The following is a 20,133-nucleotide window of genomic DNA, read 5'->3' on the forward strand; positions in this document are numbered from 1 at the left end:
CAAATAAACTAATGTCTAATATGTTTAAGATCTCTACATGTAGGCATGTAGGTCATAGTGGTGGCATGGTTCAACTTTTTCATTGTTTGGTTTATTTCACAGTTTTCGGGTCACAGTTTTAGTATGTGCTATGTTTAAGGAGAAACTATACTTAAAAAAAAAATCTATAAGCAGCAGCACAAATAAATACAATAGAGTAAAGATAAAAATAAACCAAACTTTAAAAGTACATTACAGTAGAAACAACACAACAGTTCTTGAACATGGAAAGCAATAGAAATCATATTTTATAATGTGCGCTTTGCAGGGCTGCGGGACACAGGACAGAAAGGCTATCCTACAATTAGTTAATTCGTTCCTACGACTTATTATTTTGTGGAAACTGTCCATGTTTCATAAATTTTATTCCCTAAATAACCCATGATTTAACTGAAATAAGGTAACAAATTAATGAATAAAAACAAATTCATAATGCATGAGTTTTAATTTCCATGTTTACCACAGTAAGAGATACTAAAACAGTGATTAAAATTTAAAGATAATAAAAGAAACCTTTGAAATTAGAGGGTTAGACTGTGAAAATTTAGGTAAAGAAACAATGCCTAAATGTTATTGAATTTGTGGAAATTTGTGACCAACCGGCAAACCAGAACAAAGCCACATAAATGAAGGCTATGAATGGCATCCAGAGGCATGGTCACGATTTAACATTTTCCAGTTAACCTTTTATTCCTCTAATAGACAAAGCTTTTATACTACATGTGTCATAATCAAAGTTTATTTGTAAATAAATAATCTCGGGATTCAAAACATCATTTAATAGTCGCTGTGACCGACACTGACGACACGTTTTCCCGGATCATTCAATGATGTCACTAAACAGCGACGCCAAAACAAGCTTCATTCACAAGTTTCTGCATGGACCTAACTAGGGCACAGGTTCTCAAGTCCTGGGACTAAATGGGATGATTTAAGGAAAATGTATCCCCTCTATAAGTAATGGAGCTAACGTAAAAATCTTTTTTCATAATTCTTTTTTTTCTTCTTTTTGTTGGGCCCCCTGTCAGCCATGGGGCCCTTGGAATTGTCCTAACCCCCCCCCAATACAGCGCCCATGCATTCTATACTGTATTCTAAAATGATCTGATATTAACTTTTGCATGGATTTTATTGAAAAGAGCTTAGGCTCATGTAACCAGTCATTTCACAGTGTGTCTACCGTACTACTACCGTAGTAGTTTTGTGCGCGCGTGAACATCATGGCAACGTACAACAAAAAATTACATGTACGTGTTCTTAGAATTCTTTAAATTCCCCCGAACAACAACATCAGGAACGACGCACTAAATGAACTGTACCAGCACATCAGTGAGCAGCAGACAGCACACCCTGATGCTTTTCTCATCATAGCTGGGGATTTCAACCATGCTGACTTAGAGTGTTTCCAAAAATACACAAACACATTACCTTTCCAACACGAGGTAATAACATTTTGGACTTTGTTTAGACCACACAGAGAGGAGCTTACAAAGTACATCAATGTCATGCTAATGCCTGCATACAGACCGCTCATTAAAGTCACCAAACCAGTTCATAAACAGATTCAAGTGTGGCCAAAAGGATAATCAGAGGTTCTTCAAGACTGCTTCGACACAACTGACTGAGACATGTTTAAGTAGGCTGCCACATACAATAACTCCAATGACCTCCAGGAGTACTCAGAGACTGTCACTGCCTACATCAACAAGTGTATTGATGATGTAACAGTCACAAAAACCATGACTGTCCGGGCCAATCAGAAGCCACGGCATCAGAGAGGCTTCTTTGAATTTTGATATCAGCTAGAGCCGCCCCGAGCGCTGCATAATAAGTCCCTTGGAGGGCGTGGGGCAATAACAAAAGAAACAACAGCCGGCTTAACTATTATGGAAATACACAGACAATGACACGCCCCTACTGTGCGCTGTAGTCTCTCTGAAAGTCAAGCCAATTTCAACCTCAAAATGTACGCTTTTAAATATACCAATACTGCTATTTCAAACACGTAGAGGTTTCTTTGTGATTTCAACTAACAGATTCTGCAAAAAAAAAAAAATGCTTCTTTCTCATTTTGCTCGAAAGTTGTGCTGCCGGTTTCCGTGACCAGTCACAATTCGGTTTTAAAAACAACAGCGAGCACCACAAAACCATTTAAAGAGGCGCGTTCAGCGGACTCCATGCGGGATAGGAAACAGTCAACAAAGTAAAATGACCTCAAATGTATGGCATGATCATAATCACATTTTATAATTTTGTCTAAAACCCATTCAATTCAAGTAAGATTGCGGTGTGTGTGGCTTTTGCACATCATGTCATGCAATTGACTGCGTGACTGCAATAGATGCATTCTGCAGCATTAAGGTTAACGATTCTGTCCATTCAATTCTGTCACCGATGTTGTTTCGGTTCCTTGCCGCTGTCGCCTCTGGCTTGCTTCGTTGAGGTCACTTCATCTACAGCGATATCGTTGACTTGATTGCAAAAAAATGCACAGACACTATTTAAACTGAACAGAGATGACATCAACGATGAACTGCCTTTAACTATCATTTTGCATTATTGACACACTGTTTTCCTAATGAATGTTGTTCAGTTGCTTTGACGCAATGTATTTTGTTTAAAGCGCTATATAAATAAAGGTGAATATTCAATTAATTGATCAATTGATTCGTTAATTTAAACTACGATCGATCATGGAAATTATTTGAAAATTGAAATCCTTAATATAAATGCATATTTACTGAATGCTGAGGGAAAATGAGAAAAGTATTATAATGTTTGCCTTTCTAATTCTACAATATATATATAAAAAAAGTCCCACTACAAACGCATCGCCCAAACAGAAAAAGCTGATGCTGATAATTTAAAAATGCCAAATATCGTCCGACCACTCTTTAACACTTATACACTTAGTGTGTATAAGGATCTACAAGTTTTTGGTTTTGATGTTTGTTCTTTGTGCCGTTAAAATGTTGTTAATCTGGATGTCTTTTTTTTTGTGTTAGACCTGACAACACAGGAAGAGGAGAGTCAAGAACTCAATGAAAAGGAAGACAATGTTCAGCATGAGAAATATAATTTCATGCCTGGAGAAAAGTCATTTAGTAACTCACCTGCTGAAAAGACTTCACAAAAAAAAGCTCAAAAGAGAGCAGACAGAAGTTATTTCACCTGCCAACAATGTGGGAAAAGATTCAACAGAAAAGGAAGTCTTGAAGTCCACATGAGAGTTCATACTGGAGAAAAGCCTTTCACCTGCCAACAGTGTGGAAAGAGTTTTGTTAATAAAACAAACCTTAAAAGCCACATGAAAGTTCATACTGGAGAGAAACCTTTCACCTGCCAACAGTGTGGGAAAAGATTCACCAGAAAAGAAAGTCTTGAAGTCCACATGAGAGTTCATACTGGAGAGAAACCTTTCACCTGCCAACAGTGTGGGAAAAGATTCACCAGAAAAGAAAGTCTTGAAGTCCACATGAGAATTCACACGGGAGAAAAGCCTTTCACCTGCCAACAGTGTGGAAAGAGTTTCATTAATAAAACAAACCTTAAAAGCCACATGAGAATTCACACTGGAGTGAAGCCTTACACATGTTCTCAATGTGGAAAAAGTTTAGCATATAAACAAACCCTCGTTAACCACATGAAAATTCATACTGGAGAGAAACCTTTCACCTGCCAACTGTGTGGAAAGAGCTTTATTCAAAAACCAAACCTTAAAGAACACATGAGAATTCACACTGGAGAGAGACCTTACACATGCCAACAATGTGGAAAAAGTTTTCATCTTAAAAAAACCCTTGTTAACCACATAAGAATTCATACTGGAGAGAAACCTTTCACCTGCCAACAATGTGGGAAGAGTTTCACTGACAAAAGAAACCATAGAAAACACATGATAACTCATACTGGAGAGAAGCCTTTCTCCTGCAAACTGTGTGGAAAGAGCTTTATTCAAAAACCAAACCTTAAAGACCACATGAGAATTCACACTGGAGAGAAACATTACACATGCCAACAATGTGGAAAGAGTTTTACACAAAAAGGAAACCATGGAAAACACATGAGAATTCACACTGGAGAGAAGCCATGAGTTATAAAGTAGCTTTTTAAAGAGCAGGTCTTAAATTTTTTTTTAAAGTGTCCTCATATTAGGTGTTCCCTACAAAAGTTATAAATGCATCAGTGTTGGGGGTAACGAGTTACAAAGTAACGGATTACAGTAACTATATAACTTTTTTGGGTAACGGAGTAAAGGAACACATTTCACTAATAATATTGGTAACTATACTACTTTACTAGACTATAGGAACGTGCTTTACACATGCCGTGATTGCCTGTGTGTAAAGTTCCAGGCCGGGTTTCGCGATAACGATTGATCTTAGCGCTTAACCCTCAAAGACTGAGACAGCCGCCCGCGGCTAAAATAATAGCTGTTATTCTTTAATGTTTAATAATGTTTGAACCGCTAATCCAATCTGAATGCTTTAAAAAGTGATGTAAAGCAGAGATTCTCCACATTTAGGAGATGTGATTACGTCATTTTGACAACATTGATTCGTCAGAAGAAACCAATGCTTTCGTTCCTCTGATCCAAACAGAAATGATTGTTGACGCTTAGTCCCACCCCGTTCCCAGATTGGTTCAAACTGTCCCATATTAAACCAGTGTTGTTTTTGGCAGCCCTTTTAGTTTTAGTCTTAGTCTTTTGGACGAAAATGCTTTTTAGTTTGTCACATTTTAGTCACTTATAAACTTGATAGTTTTAGTCGCAAAACACAAAAAGGTTTTAGTCAAGTTTTAGTCAACGAAAACGCAAAAAGGTTTTAGTCAATTTTAGTAAAAAAACAAAAAAGTAGTCTTTAACAGATTAATTTAGGTTAAAAAGTATTGGAAATGGACTTAGGTTTGACAGGTTGTAACAAGTGTTGCAACCTTAAAAGCTTTGCATAATAAACTAGACTTTCTCATTGATGGAGATGCAGTGCTGCCAAGCTGTACTTCATGGTCGCATTGGGCAGAAAACTTTTATCCACATGTTTCAAGTTATATTTTTTCCATGAATTGATGCTCTTCTAAAATTTCAGCACATTGCCTATTTTCACCAGTAATCCCAGTAATAAAGGAATGGTTTAAAGTTTAAAAAGCAAAAAAACTTTGAGCTTACTACAACATTACACACAGATAAAGTGGTAACAGTGGAATCACTGTTTTACTCCAAAAAAGCCAGGAATAAAAACATTCTTACTTTGGCAATTGTGGCTTTATTTGAGAAATTGCTGAAGTGCAATGAACAACGTGCCCAAAATATAAGCTATTGAGGAACACATACTTATGCTCTACAACTTGTGCTTCAACTTCTCTGCCAGTGCAACAACAAGATGCATATTATTTGTAAACACAAACATCATACAACCCTGTCTAATAAAAGTGACACAAACATTCAGGGACCACATGTATGGTCAAAAAAGAGAGAGTTATCAAAGCCCTCACCCCGCAGCAAATATCACAATTTTATATTTATATATGAATGTCATGAGCTAAGAAGTGTATGTATTTATATAGCCTACACTACACTCAAGTAGTATACAATTAAATTATGCTCATTTTAAATGTATTGTGTAGGCTAGGTATAAAAATATAGGTTTTTAATAATCTTTCAGTGCGCAAAACCATGATGATATGAAACGCTTCAAAACAGAGCGCAAAAAGCGCGTATGCACATCGCGGGTGCAGAATGATGTGCTCAAAGCAACATGGAGTCACAGTGTGCTGCGCTGCTCAAGTGCGCATTTAAAAGTACGTGCAACCCCGCCCCAGGTGCAGCCCTGCCTCGATCTGCAGGCTGCAGGCGGGTGCTTCTCCAAAATAGGCAGAAGTGACATGCATTGTGAACGTCAGACTTATAATCATTTTCGTTCCGTCTCGTCTCATCAACAAAAACTCGAAAACATCTCGTCATGTTTTAGTCACATTAGAGCCATTTTTAGCTAGTCATCATGGCGTTATCGTCATAAAAAAAAGGTGCGTCAACATAATCATTTTGTTACCGGCATCGTTGGTGAAAATAACATTGTATTAAACCAATAAGTAGTCTTTTGAACTACTACCGTATTTTCCGTATTATAAGGCACACCTTCAGTGAATGGCCTATTTTAGAAATGTTTTCATATATAGGGCGCAACGGATTATAAGGCGCATAGAATAGAAGATACTGCAGTCAAACGTTTGACTGGGTTTGTGTTATGCATCCACTAGATGGAGGTGTGCTAAAGGGAAAGACAACAAAACAGTCAGATAAAGACGCCTTGATCCATATATAAGGCGCACTGACATTTTTTGAGAAAATTAAAGGCTTTTAAGTGCGCTTTATAGTGCAGAAAACACGGTACTTAACATATTGCTTTGGAAAACGAACGAAAACAAAGTGAAAGTAAAGTCTGTCGTGAGTGCATGAATACAAACACACAATAACACATTTGCATGAGAAAACCCTCGAAAAAGCACAGAAAACACTCTACAGAGTACTTTGACATAAAATAAACCAAAAACAAGGATGAAACAGTGGTACATATCGATAAAGCAATGAAATTTATGTCTTGGGTCACTAGGTGATGTCCCAGTAAAATCGATCCTGACACAGATTAAAGCCAACGGATCGATCATTTATATTATGTATATTATGTATACTAAGTAAATCATTATTTAATTATACGGTTCATAAAAATAGTTGCACTATTTTTTTTCTGTTGCACTCATTTCTCACTCATTTTGTGTGTAGTTTGTGAATCATTTGCACTGTTTTGCACTGTATTGTTGAAGACAATTTGTGCAATTGTTTTTACTAAATGCTGCATAGTTTGTGTTTATTGTTCATACTCAGATTGAAAATATATTTCTCAGAAGAAAGAAAAAGAAATGCAATTTATCTTTAAAAGAAAATCTAAATGAATGTTTTATGCCTTCATTTGATATCCAGAAAAATGTAAATACACAACAGAATTTATGAGGGGAAAAAACATTTCATAAGGCTGTTTTAAGAAATATTTAATAAATGTTGTTTTATGCATTTAATTACACATGCTAAAAAAGTAAAACATATGGTGAAGAAAAAATTAAATGGATTTTATAGAGCCCTAAAAAAGTAAAGTAATAAGTAGTGAAGTCAATTTTCAAATGCAGTAAGTAGTAAAGTAATTCCATTACAATTTACAGAAGTAACTAGTAACTAATTACATTTTTTGAGTAACTACCCCAACACTGAAATGCATGTAACGTAGGGGTGGTAAATATGAGCTAAAATTCATATCACAATATTTTACACTATCCATGTGTCATAACGTCCCGGAGTGATCAAGAGGAGGTGGTAGATAGGCTCAGAACCCAGATGTCATCCAAAGACAAGTATAGGTCTCTGCAGGAAAGTAATGGGAGTTACGAGATCAAGGTGTTTTTACACCATGATACCTGATTAGTTGATGTAATAGGGACGTTAGGTTTAGGGGTGGGGTTGGGTAAGGGGGATCATTTAGATTGCATGATTCCGAAACACCCAGCAGTTTCAAAACACCCACATAGTGATAAACGCCCACTTTTGCTCTGCAGAGACCTAAGTCTCTCCAAAGAGGACTTTTATTAAATGCCAGAGGAGAAATAGGGTTGTACATATTCACAGTAAGTGTAAAATACTAACAAATGTAAAAAATAACCAAAATCATACAAAAAAAAAAAATAGACACTTAACAAAGTGCCAACTTTGGTATATAAACAGCCAAAAGAAAACAAATTGATACAGGCAACAAAATCTACATAGACACTTTAAGCAGTATGCCCTCACCTCTCTATCCAAGGTTCAGTTTAGACTGGCTTATATAGCCTAAGACCAGCTAATTACATCGAAGACCATACCAACTGCACGGGCATCAATACCTATCAATACTGGCTTTATATATTGAATGCTATTATACACACATTTTAATAAAGTCTAATTAAGTTGTTCAGATGAACAAAGCACAAGGTTTTCTTGCCTAATTAGCATTTTAATTGTTTGGTCAGACAGTTTGTATATCATATATCCACATTCATAAATCGGGGATTAAATGTGGAGTTGCTAAATATCAAAACAAGCGTATGTGGACAGTACTGTACCTATGACTGCGCTTTGCATTTTGCGAGATTGACATGCTAAATGGCAGACTAACCCGGTTTACTCTCATTAATTTCGTTCACGAACAAGATAAGCTATGTACCAGTTCATTTCATTCACGAACGACATGTATCCGTTCATTCAACTCCTTCATGAATGACATGTGTATCAGTTCAGTTATTTCATTCACGAACGAGATGTACTAAATCATTCAACTCGTGCACGAACGACATGGGTACCAGTTCAGTCATTTCGTTCACGAACGATAAGATCTCTAGATCTAGTTTAGACTCATATGAAACTCGTTCATTGAAGGGCGTATTCGTTCACTACATTCAACAAATCACATGCTCTGTCACATCTCATACACGAAGGCCATTGGCTCGAGGTTGAGTAATTCTTTGACAGGATGAAATGGTTGTTACCCGGTTCACTGAGCTCCGCATGCGCTGCTTATAGTGCCGCGCTGCTGTGGAGGGAGGAACTTCACTGAACGAGAAATATGAGTCAGTGGATTTCGTGAACGAAAACGATTCGTTCACCTAAAAGATTTGTTCAAAAAGAATGATTGGTTCATGAACGACACATCACTAGGTGTCACTAAACCAGGATATGGTGAGTACACCGCATGTAAGGAGGCTGTTTGTAATGTGAAGATAAATACCGCCTTGAAATAAATAACACATAACTACAACTTGTCTCTGTGGTTAAATGGGAAAAAATGTATCATAGGGGAACTATGGTAAACATAACACAATGCGCTGACCGCTGATATGTGCACCTTTCTGCGATCAACACCAACCACATATCTAACTGTAAATAAATGTTAAAGCATAATGAACCAGATCAAACAATTATATTTTAAACCTGATAAACTACAACAGTCACAAGAATTACTCAAACATTAATAGCAAATGTAAAGATACATGAAACAGTTGTTTGTACAGACTTTACATGCTCCTGCTATCGTAGTAGTGATGAGGTCACCCTAGCACCCGTCATCACACCAGGTTATATCATTATTGGAAGAGCTGGTCATATAATTAGAATATCATCAAAAAGTTTAATTATTTCTCTAATTCCATTCAAAAAGTGAAACTTGTATATTCATTCATTACACACAGACTGATATATTTCAAATGTCTATTTCTTTTAATTTTGATGTTTATAACTGACAACTATGGATAATCCCAAATTCAGTTTCTCAGAAAATTAGAATATTGTGAAAAGGTTCAATATTGAATACAGCTAGTGCCACACTCTAATCAGTTAATTAACTCAGAACACCTGCAAAGCCTTTAAATGGTCTCTCAGTCTAGTTCTGTAGGCTACACAATCATGGAGAAGACTGCTGACTTGACAGTTGTCCAAAAGACGACCATTGACACCTTGTACAAGGAGGGCAAGATATAGGGATGGACTAAGATGGGTGGTATCAAAGAAATATAAGTGATATAGCAAATAGTATTATTGCACAATGAGGAGAGCATTTAATATGAGTAGACATTTGCAAAAAAATTATAAACTGTATAAATGTCAATTCATGTTTATAAATTGTGTGTAATATAGGTAATATGCCTGCATGATTGGTTTCGTGTTTATTTTAATTTTAGGTGTCAAGAAAGACAGAGTTCAAAGTATTGCAAAGTACTGGTTTGAGAACGGCAGAGCACATCCTGAAAATCGTGGTGGTCCCAGGGAAATTGAAGAGCAAACTGCAAAGAAGGACATAGTTCGAAAGCACATAGTCTTTTAATTGTAGAGCAAGCCACTATGACCACCGTAGTGCACCTGGGAGAAAGTTGAATGAATGACCGCATCTAAAAGTGTCTGAGAGATGTCCTCTTTTTGAGAGATGTCCTGTGTTTTATTTGCTTAGTGTCTTAATGTCACTTTACATTTAATTAATTATTTTATTCTACTGGCATCTGATATGCAGTTTATATTGGAACATTATATTGGAATTGTTTAGGCCTTTTACATTTTTAGTTAGATTTAGAATGCCTGTTTTGTGCACTGAATGTTTTTTTATACTTGAGTAATACATTAAATTATTACTTTACACTATTTAAGTCTTATAAGCTTCTTATACAAAATGCACAGATATTCATGTTTAAGAATGTTGCTCTGTTGTACTTGATTATACAATAAACTATTTGAATCGGATAAGCTTTTTTGTACTAGTTGAACATAGCACATTATGATATTAGTGGGCATTGGAAATATTAGTTTTTATTTAGACTGTTATTTTACACTTCAAAAAAGTATCCGAATGTTTTGCACTGTTCTTACGTACATACTTGATTATATTGAATCTAATACGCTTTGTTTACAACAATGTTTGCAATGTTTACATTGTTTAACTTCTAAATCCCAAATATCAGAAATGATGATATATGTAATGCTACTGACTGAATGCACTTTCTTAGACAAATTTATGTATTTTTAATGTTTGTGCAACATTTGTTTTTTGAATTCTTAAAATAAAGGTACTGCTATTATTTGCCAATATGGTTATACTGTGTGTGTGTGTGTTTGTATGTGTGTATGTGTGTGTGCAGATCTCATTCAACCCCTCTGTAAAGAGGTTTGTCTACTGTTTAGTTTTTAAATGATTGTGCTCTAATCTTTTTTTCTGAGCTTCTAGTTACATTTTTTTTTTTTTTGATTTTTCACATATTTACTATGTCTTGTCCCAAAGAGTTGGATTTAGAGGTTTTTGCAAAAAAAAAATCAGAAGAATGTTGCACCATGGATAATTCGCTTTGTATTTTATTGCAATAGATTTGTGAACTATCAATATCTATCTTGCATTAAACGCTTCAATGGAATATAATTGTAAATAGTTTGCAGAAAATAACTGGTGTTACGCCGCCTTCACACTGGCAGTTGAAATTAGCTCCAAAAAAAATAAGGATATACACATACTTAATGTGGGGTTACAGCAAAAATGCTGCATATTTTTTTATTATTTGTAATTAAGCAAATCAGAGTGTTTTTTGTAAATTATAACTAGTGGTGGGCCGTTATCGGGCGATGAAAAAAATATCGCCATTAATCTATTCTCAAAGTTGGGTTGGGACCTGGCTCTATACTAAACAAGCTATGATGACTTTCACCTTGATATTTTATATAACCGACTGGCTGAGGCCAGCCTAAAAAGATGCTCAGGACAGTTGACGGGCCACTGCTGCGCGTCGTCACGAAAGTTTATCTTTTTCACATGTTTTTAAGCCTTACCGCTTGTCGATTTAAACATTAAAGCATCCAAACACAAGACGCGGAAAAGCTGAACATCAATATTTTATGCAGAAATCAAACAACATATGATTCAAAACATATGCATGTTGAGGCCCCAGTAAAGAAAGAAAACTGCTATTTACATTGATATCAATGTGATGTCAATATGACATCAACTGAACGCCTATAACACAACGTTGATTTGATGTCGGCCCATATACATACATTACATAAACAATTTTAGTATGGGATTAACCTAATATTTTCACCAATTAACCACTGGAAGGACTTGATGTACAATCTGACTTTGAAATTATGTTTTGCAGCATCTTGATCAAATCTTGTCCAATATTTGACGTCAAATTGACATCAAGGTACGCGCTGGGTAATTTGAACACAAGAACACAGTTTAAAATTGAGTGGAAAAGTGCAAGGTTTCTAAAAAATAATGAATAGAACTTAATATATAGGCTACAACAAGGTTTCATCTGGCTGCAAAAGAACAAAACCATGGTTGCCTGATATAAAGAGATGTTATCCCCAAAACATTGTGCAATACGGAAATATCTGTTAACCGTGTTACTTATCTTTTTCAACCTGGCAATCCTGTGCACGCACCCTCTTTCCACTATAAACACGCATGCTTTCTGAAAACACCTGTTAGCTTACAGTTTAGCGATCTCCACTTCAATATTCTATTCTCAGAACACTGTAATTCATCAAGTGTTTATTTACATGAGAGAGAGAGGAGAAAGGCTGTGCACGTAAGAATTACATTAGTTTTGTTGCATTTCTCTATTAACAGTGAAGCTGTGGCTTTAAAGGGTTAGTTCACCCAAAAATGAAAATTATGTTATTAATAACTCACCCTTATGCTGTTCCAAACATGTAAGACCTCTTTTTATCTTCAGAACACAGTTTAAGATATTTTAGATTTAGTCAGAGAGCTCTCAGTCCCTCCATTGAAACTGTGTGTACGGTACACTGTCCATGTCCAGAAAGGTAAGAAAAACATCATCAAAGTAGTCCATGTGACATCAGAGGGTCAGTTAGAATATTTTGAAGCATCGAAAATACATTTTGGTCCAAAAATGGCAAAAACTATGACTTTATTCAGCATTGTCTTCTCTTCCGTGTCTGTTGTGAGAGAGAGTTCAAAACAAAGCAGTTTGTGATATCCGGTTCGCGAACGAATCATTCAGTTCATCAAATCGAACTGAATCGTTTTAAACGGTTCGCATCTCTAATACGCATTAATCCACAAATGACTTAAGCTGCTCACTTGAACACCGAGCCGAGCCAGATAACGAACAATAGACTGTACATCACAGTAATTGCACTCCTGTTAATTGCACTCAGGTGTCTTCACTTCATAGTCATTAAACTGTCTATTTAAACCGTTATGTTTCTGTTTGTTTCATAGAGTCCTTACTTTCCGTCACCCAGTTTCCTTGCGTTCTAGTTTTTTGTTTCCTGTTTGTTTGTTTTGGACTGATGTTTGTTTATGACCCCTGCTTGTTTTGACTCTGATTTTGGATTACCCAATAAAATCTCACACTGCTCCTGGATCGCTCGTCTCCTGTGTCCCAGTTGTTACAAAAAGGCATGTGCATATGTGGAAAACACTGGAACGTACAAGAGGTAAATGTGCAAACAGGTTGACACTGTCATTATGTCAATGTGAGGTAGAGAATGATGAATATATTACTGATCAAGTGAATATTAAGTGGAGACATTAAGATGTAAAGAGGCTTGTTTTGATGGCAGCAAAGTTAAAAGATGGTTACTAGAGTGGGTGGAGTCCTTGATGATTTTAACAGCTCTGCTTTTGCAGAGTTTGAGGTAGATGTCCTGCAGAGAGGGGAGAGCAGACCCGGAGATGCGCTCAGCTAAGCGCACAACTCTCTGCAGGGCTTTGCAGTCTTGACTGGAGCTGTTCCCATACCACACTGAGTCAATACACTATTGTCAATACACTATAAAAGAAATAATAATAATATTGTTCATATATGTAAAAAAAAAACAGTCCTTTCAAATAGTCGGAAAAAAGGTGGACTTGAAGTGTTTGATTTTAGGATAAAATGGATTAAAAGATGTTTAACAAATCCCTGATCTGTATGGATTTATCCCAAATCATATTTTTACAAAAATTGGTGGCCTTCCCTTTTAATTAAAATGTAACTACTTAACCCAATAGATTGCCAGTGGCGCCGTCCAAATTTCAACAACAAGCTCTTCTTGCTTGGAAGTTATGCTAGAACCACAATTTTTTACCACATAAAACCTTTCTATGGAACAACTCTGATATAATGATTAGGAATAAATCTATTTTTCTTCCTACGTGGTTTAACAGAAATATAATTGGAATTCTTAAAGTTTTTGATAAATCAGGTAATTTTTTATCTTATGGAGAGTTTATGTCTGTATAATGCATTGCTTAAACTGGTTCCTTCCGGTCTAGAACAATTTGTTAAATGACATCTAACTTTTAGTAAGAGTGACACAAAAGAACCTGATTTGATCTTAGATGGAATAAATGTATTTAACAAAAAATGTAATAATAAGCATATTAGACAAATTTTTCAAAATAAAATGTATAATGTTCCAAAAGGCAAATTTTATTGGGCATCTCTTATCGAAATTATTAATTGTTCATGCTCATTTTGTCGGAATAATGATGAAACACGGATCCATTTATTTTTCCAATGTGAAAATCTCAAATTTTGGAGTAGTCTATATCATCATATAGGTAAGTACCATCCTTTTCAGTGGAAATATATAATTTGTTACTATAAAAAGTACATCTAATACTCCAGTAAATTACATTATTAGTTTTTATTTAATTTTATTTTGCTTGCCACATTTCAGACGGAATTGGCCCGAGTGTGCTTGCTATCTGGGATTAAGACACACGAAAATGATTTTTTTTTATTATTACTATCCCCTCATGTTGTTTAAAACCCATTCATCTTCAGAACATAAGTTAAGATAACTTTATCAATTCAGAAGGCTCTCTGACCCTCAAAGACAACAAGAAACTAGAATGTTACCACGATCAAGGCTCAGAAACGTAGCAAGGATAAAGTAGTCCTGGCCCGCTTTCTACAGAACGTAATCGAGTTCTATAAACACTTTAAACATTGGAATAAAAGCGCTCACCTTTCTTCAGCCGAATCACGAGCACGGCACAGCCTTGTGACCAAATAATCACACCAATGTCACACAGCCAGACCAAAATAAAGGTATTTTTCTTTGCTTTATAAAACCTTCAAATAACAAACAGGCATAATCAGCTTTCCTTTTTTTTTGACTCAAAAAAATAATTTTACTCATTGGTTTTCGGATCACCAGTAGTTCTTTTGGACAGTTCGATTCAATAAACCAGTTGAAGAAAATGGTTCACCGGTTCTTTTGTGCTCGACGTAATGGCGTCATTGGTGATGATTGCCCTTCATTCAAGCCTTTGGTTTACCCGCGTTCATAAAACTAGCACAGAATCAGTTCAGAATCAATCACCAAAAGAATCAGTTCGGTTCAGATGCTCTGTGTGTCATTCTGCTTCACGCTGAATCACACATGCGCAGTATCATCAGTATCAAACGGTTCTTGACCCGAGAACAAGTCAGTCTTTTGTTCGCTATCTGGCTCGGCTCTGTGTTCATCTTCAGTTGTCTCTTCACAGCAGTTCAGTCAGTGTACTGTTTGAGTAAATGAATTGCTCCGGCATATTGGTTTGTTTTAACTCAGAGGGAGTATCAGACACATTAAAAAAGTTAACAGCTTAAGTCATTATGCATCATTAAGTAATGCTTATTGGAGACGCGAACTGTTTTAAATGATTCAGTTTGATTTCGTGAACTGGTTACATCGAATGATTCGTTCGCGATCCGGATATCACAAACTGCAGAGTTTTGAAATCTCTTTCCCCACAGACACGGAAGAGAAGACAATGCTGAATAAAGTCGTAGTTTTTGCTATTTTTGGAACAAAATGTATTTTCGATGCTTCAAAAAATTCTAACTGACCCTCTGATGTCACATGGACTACTTTGATGATGTTTTTCTTACCTTTCTGGACATGGACAGTAGACGTACACACAGCTTCAATGGAGGGACTGAGAGCTCTCGGACTAAATCTAAAATGTGTTCCGAAGAAAAATGGAGGTCTTACTGGTTTGGAACGACATGAGGGTAATTGTGATTATTGAGTGAACTAACCCTTTAACAGGGGCGTCAGTTTGTGTTGAAAAGTGGTGGGGACAAAAAAAAAAAAAACCTGACCAATATGGCAACACTGCACAGGATAATCAATTGTAGAAAAATGCAGTAACTTAGTTAGCTAAACATTTAACCCTTTCACATGTAAGTTTAAAATATTCTGGCTGACCCCCCAGCGTGAGTTTTTCAAGGCAACCATTATTTAGGATGTGTCACTTTATGGTTTCCATGGTGACGCGTCATTGCTTGTCACGTGACACACCGCAGCAACAACAGAGCTGAATGAATGATGATCTGCCTTTATGTCATTTTTCCATTTTTATTCAAAATTTTCATTAGATATGGCATGAAATAGCTGATATTCTGATTGTCAAATACATGCAAGTGGAAGTATATTGTTGTTTAAACACCTTTATAACGATCGTGTTAGTTGAGCTGTATGCGTGATGGGCGCCGCCGTGTTAGTTTGTGCCACAGACGCAGTTCAGAGAATCGGATCTGTTGGATTTACAACACGTGAATACATCCACTTCTCCCGAAATACATAATAGTAAGTGTCTGGTGAACTGGGAGAAGAATAGAGTAAACTTTAAAGTTACTTACACAATGTGTATCTGATATGAATAAAATGTGTCTAATTATAATGGAAAGGATTATTATTGCCTCTTCCTTTGACATTAGTGTGTATTTTACAAACTCTAAATGTATTGTTTTTTTTTAGTACTTATATGTCTGAAAATCTAAATTAACATTATGTGGTTGAAAACACTGAAAAGTTGTGATATATGACAGCTCTGAGCGTGCCTGTCTCTGGCTCAGCGCGAAAGCACATTTGAATCACACAGTTGATCACGTCATGCACTGACCGTTCCAATCACACCAGTGTGATCAACTGCACTAGCCTAATTTACAGCAACCCAGACTGCACAATGTCCAAGAGGAAGAAGGGAAGAGAAATTAGAAACTACGTTATTTTACTTTACTTTTTTGAAAAAAAAAAAAAAAAAAGATGTTGCAGACATTGTAGACTGTTGCTTAGTTCATGGTGTCTTATTTGGTTGTGGGTTAATATGTCAAAATCTCACACCAGCTGCAGCAGCAGACGGTTTCCACTGTAAGTGCTGATGGAGAGCAGGAGAAAGAGCCAGAGAGTTTAGAGGTGCTGTAGATGAGGAACAAGTAGAATCTGAGGCAGAGCAAATTTACCCTTTGACTGAGCCACATCACCCTCATTCCCAAGTTTATTGAGGTGCAGAAGTTGGCCAACAAGACGCTTCAATTTCAGAAGAGCTGTTTCATTGATTTTCCTTGGTTACACTACTGTCCTAGACTGAAAGGAGTTTTGTGCTTTTATTGCACCAAGGCCTTTTCAAAGCAAACATCTTCACTAGCCAAAAATACAGAGCCAACATTTGTTTTGACAGGAACTGGAAACGGCTGTGGAGGGTTGCGAGCGACACTCAAGCAGCAAAACACACAACATTGCAGTGACTACGCACATTTATGAGTCAAAATCAAGTAATGCTCAACTATCCAGTGTTTTGGCAACTGCACAAGAGGAGGCCAGGTTAAACTTACTAAAAATATTAGGCTCTGTTAAGTACTTGGCCCAACAAGGACTAGTTTTAAGAGGGCATGGAAATGAAGAGGGGAACTTCCACTACCTTCTCCTTATTAAGGCAGAGGATGATCCTGCCCTTGGACACTGGTTAAAACGGAACCACAGCTACACCAGCCCTGTCGTTCAAAACAAAATAAGTTTAATGAGCAATACCATCATTCGCAACATTGAAGAGGAAATCCATGCTTTACCAGTGGTCCAATATTCAGTAGTAATTGAGGAGTCCATCTGTCTCTGCTATGTTGATTCGGCTGCTAGTTTGGACAATCAGGCAAATTTAAGGCCATTTTCAAATCTGTTGCAAAGTCCACAAGTGGTTCCTACATCACACTCAAACCTTTGTGCCCAACACCTTGGGCAGTGCGCACTCCGGCCATTGACGCCATCCTTGGTCAATATGAGGTAGTCTTGGCTGCATTGGAAGAGATGGCTTTATCCAACACATCTGACAGAGCTTCTAGAGCTAATGGCCTTCAGGGCACCACAGTCCTTGGCCTGTTTCTGGCAAAAGAGGTGATGATGGGGTTAGAGGGCCTGAACACTTCACTTCAGGGGAGAGGGAAAACAATTGGAGGTATGTTAAGTGCAGTTGACTGTGTGAAAAAACACTTTCAGAGCCAACAAACCGAAGAAGCATTCATCAAAGTCTACACCAGTGGAACTGATCTGGTTACATCTTTGGACTAGGGCTGCGCTGATCACCTGATGGGCGCACCTCTACTTTGGACATCGAACCAATAAAGATGCCACATTTACGAAAGCCACAGAGGAGACATGCTGGCCCAGCTGAGCCCTACGTTCCATCCACAGATCAGGAGTACTACCGTGTACAGTTCTTCCAAGTCCTTGACATCGTAACAACACAGCTGACAAAGCGGTCTGAACAGGAAGGGCTACAGCACCTGGTCAAGCTGGAGAAAGTCCTACTCTCAGGTCAAGTTGATGACGTGGTTGACCTGTATCCAGAGCTGCAGTCCCAGTCCCTAAAGGTGCAGCTGGCCATGCTCTTCAATGTCACAAACCCGACTCAATAGTGTGCCTGTTTGTCATGTTCACAGAGAGAGAATGTATAACTTGGACAAGAAGAAACTGTGTCAAGAATTTGTTCAAGTTACTGATCGGCGCATGCATGTTTTTAGGTCATTTCAGAATCAGTAACAGTTTATTTTGTTTAAGTTACTTTTTTTGGACAATGTACATTGTTTCTTTCTGTATCTAAACTGCATTGCATGTTTTATTTTGTGCAATAAACCTTTAACATTTGGTTTTTTAGAACATTTTAACCAAATGCTTTTGAAAAGTGGTGGGGACTTGTCCCCAGTGTAAATGACACCTATGGTCGTTAATATTTTTGGTGGAAATTTTATTTTTCAGGATTCTTATATAAAAAGGTCAATATACATTACTAACTTGCATTTATCAAATGCATTTATCAAATGAAAATATATATACATAATCTTCCAAAAATCTTAAGGCTTTTAAAACTGTTTAATCTTTTTAAGGCTGTTTTATTTTGTTTAAAGCTTTCATTTAGAATTATTTATTTTAATGTTTACATACGTCTGTAAATGGTGCTTTGCATGTAATGCCACCTCTTTGTATGCAATATTGACATTCTCTGTACTTTTATCTTTGGTACCTTGGCATTAATGATAATAATAAAAAAATTATAAAATGAACTAATTCCAGTACAGTACAGGTTTTAAATTCTTTTAGTTTCCATTTATTCTTTTAGTTTTCATTCATGTTCTCTTTGTTCAGTTGTGAATAAAATATTGGATCATGTGATTTGAAATTATTTTAGTTTTCATGTTTTTATATATATATATATATATATATATATATATATATAAACTCCTGACATTTCCAGAATGTGGGTTGTAGAAGTCGTGCTTAATATTTTGATAATACAGGGTTCCTGTCTATAAAGTAATACATAAAATTTAGTTATTTTATGTATTATTTTATAGACAGGAACCTTGTATTATCAAAATATTAAGTACATCTTACTATTTACTTTAGTAATTTTATTATATTTTTGTTGATTTTTGTTTACTTTGTTTTATGTACATGTTACTTCCTATGATTATGTAAGCACTGCTAGTTTTTTATTTTATTTCTCTGTATGTTTATCAGAAATCACACAATTAAACTGTTCACTTTTCTAACATTGACAAAACTGAATCATGGTCTGTCTACATAAAACTATACTTTAAAGTCCAATCTGAGACTGCGGTTAAGAAAAGGACCAGTAGATAGAATGTTTGCATGATTGCTAAAAAACAAAACAAATATGCCCCTTTTCCCTTTTATATGAATTAAAAATATATATATTTTAAAAATAAGTTCAAAAGACATAATCAGAGATAAATGAGACTTTTATTGTCATCATCAGTCAAACAGTCATCAGTTTGGACTCTGGGGGAGAAGAAATCTTATTAAACATCAAAAATAAATGTGACTGCCATTTTTGAGCAAGTATTACATTTTTATAAATGTTTAAGTCACTATGCTGCCCGCAGTTGGAATCAGCTTCCAGAAGAGATCAGATGTGCTAAAACACCAGTCACTTTTAAATCTAGACTCAAAACCCATCTGTTTAGCTGTGCATTTATTGAATGAGCACTGTGCAATGTCCGAACTGATTGCACTATATTTTCACTGTTTTATTTTATATAAAATCATTTTCTAACGGTTTTTAAATTGATTTTAAGTAAACGGTTTAATCATTTTAAAAGTTTTAAAATTGCTTGTTTTATTTTTTTTTTCTTATTTTTCATGATTATTTTACTTTCTTTTATGTAAAGCACTTTGAATTACCATTGTGTATGAAATGTGCTATATAAATAAACTTGCCTTGCCTAAGGCAA

The 20,133-nt window shown here is 36.1% G+C and overlaps 1 protein-coding gene across 2 annotated transcripts in view; it reads left to right on the plus strand.

Annotated features, from left to right (window-relative positions):
* LOC127955916 (gastrula zinc finger protein XlCGF57.1-like) overlaps positions 1-20,133 on the plus strand; it is a 703,806-nt gene that overhangs the window by 501,701 nt on the left and 181,972 nt on the right. Inside the window, exon 4 of one of the 2 annotated variants that reach the window (XM_052553549.1) lies at positions 3,211-4,128. In XM_052553549.1, the coding sequence (XP_052409509.1) occupies positions 3,211-4,128 (918 nt within the window). Of the gene's footprint in view, positions 1-3,044; positions 4,133-20,133 lie in introns of those variants that run through there. The other variant, XM_052553550.1, reaches the window with a different exon arrangement.

The sequence above is a fragment of the Carassius gibelio genome, chromosome B4 (genome assembly GCF_023724105.1).
Source record: "Carassius gibelio isolate Cgi1373 ecotype wild population from Czech Republic chromosome B4, carGib1.2-hapl.c, whole genome shotgun sequence".
Lineage (NCBI taxonomy): Eukaryota > Metazoa > Chordata > Actinopteri > Cypriniformes > Cyprinidae > Carassius > Carassius gibelio.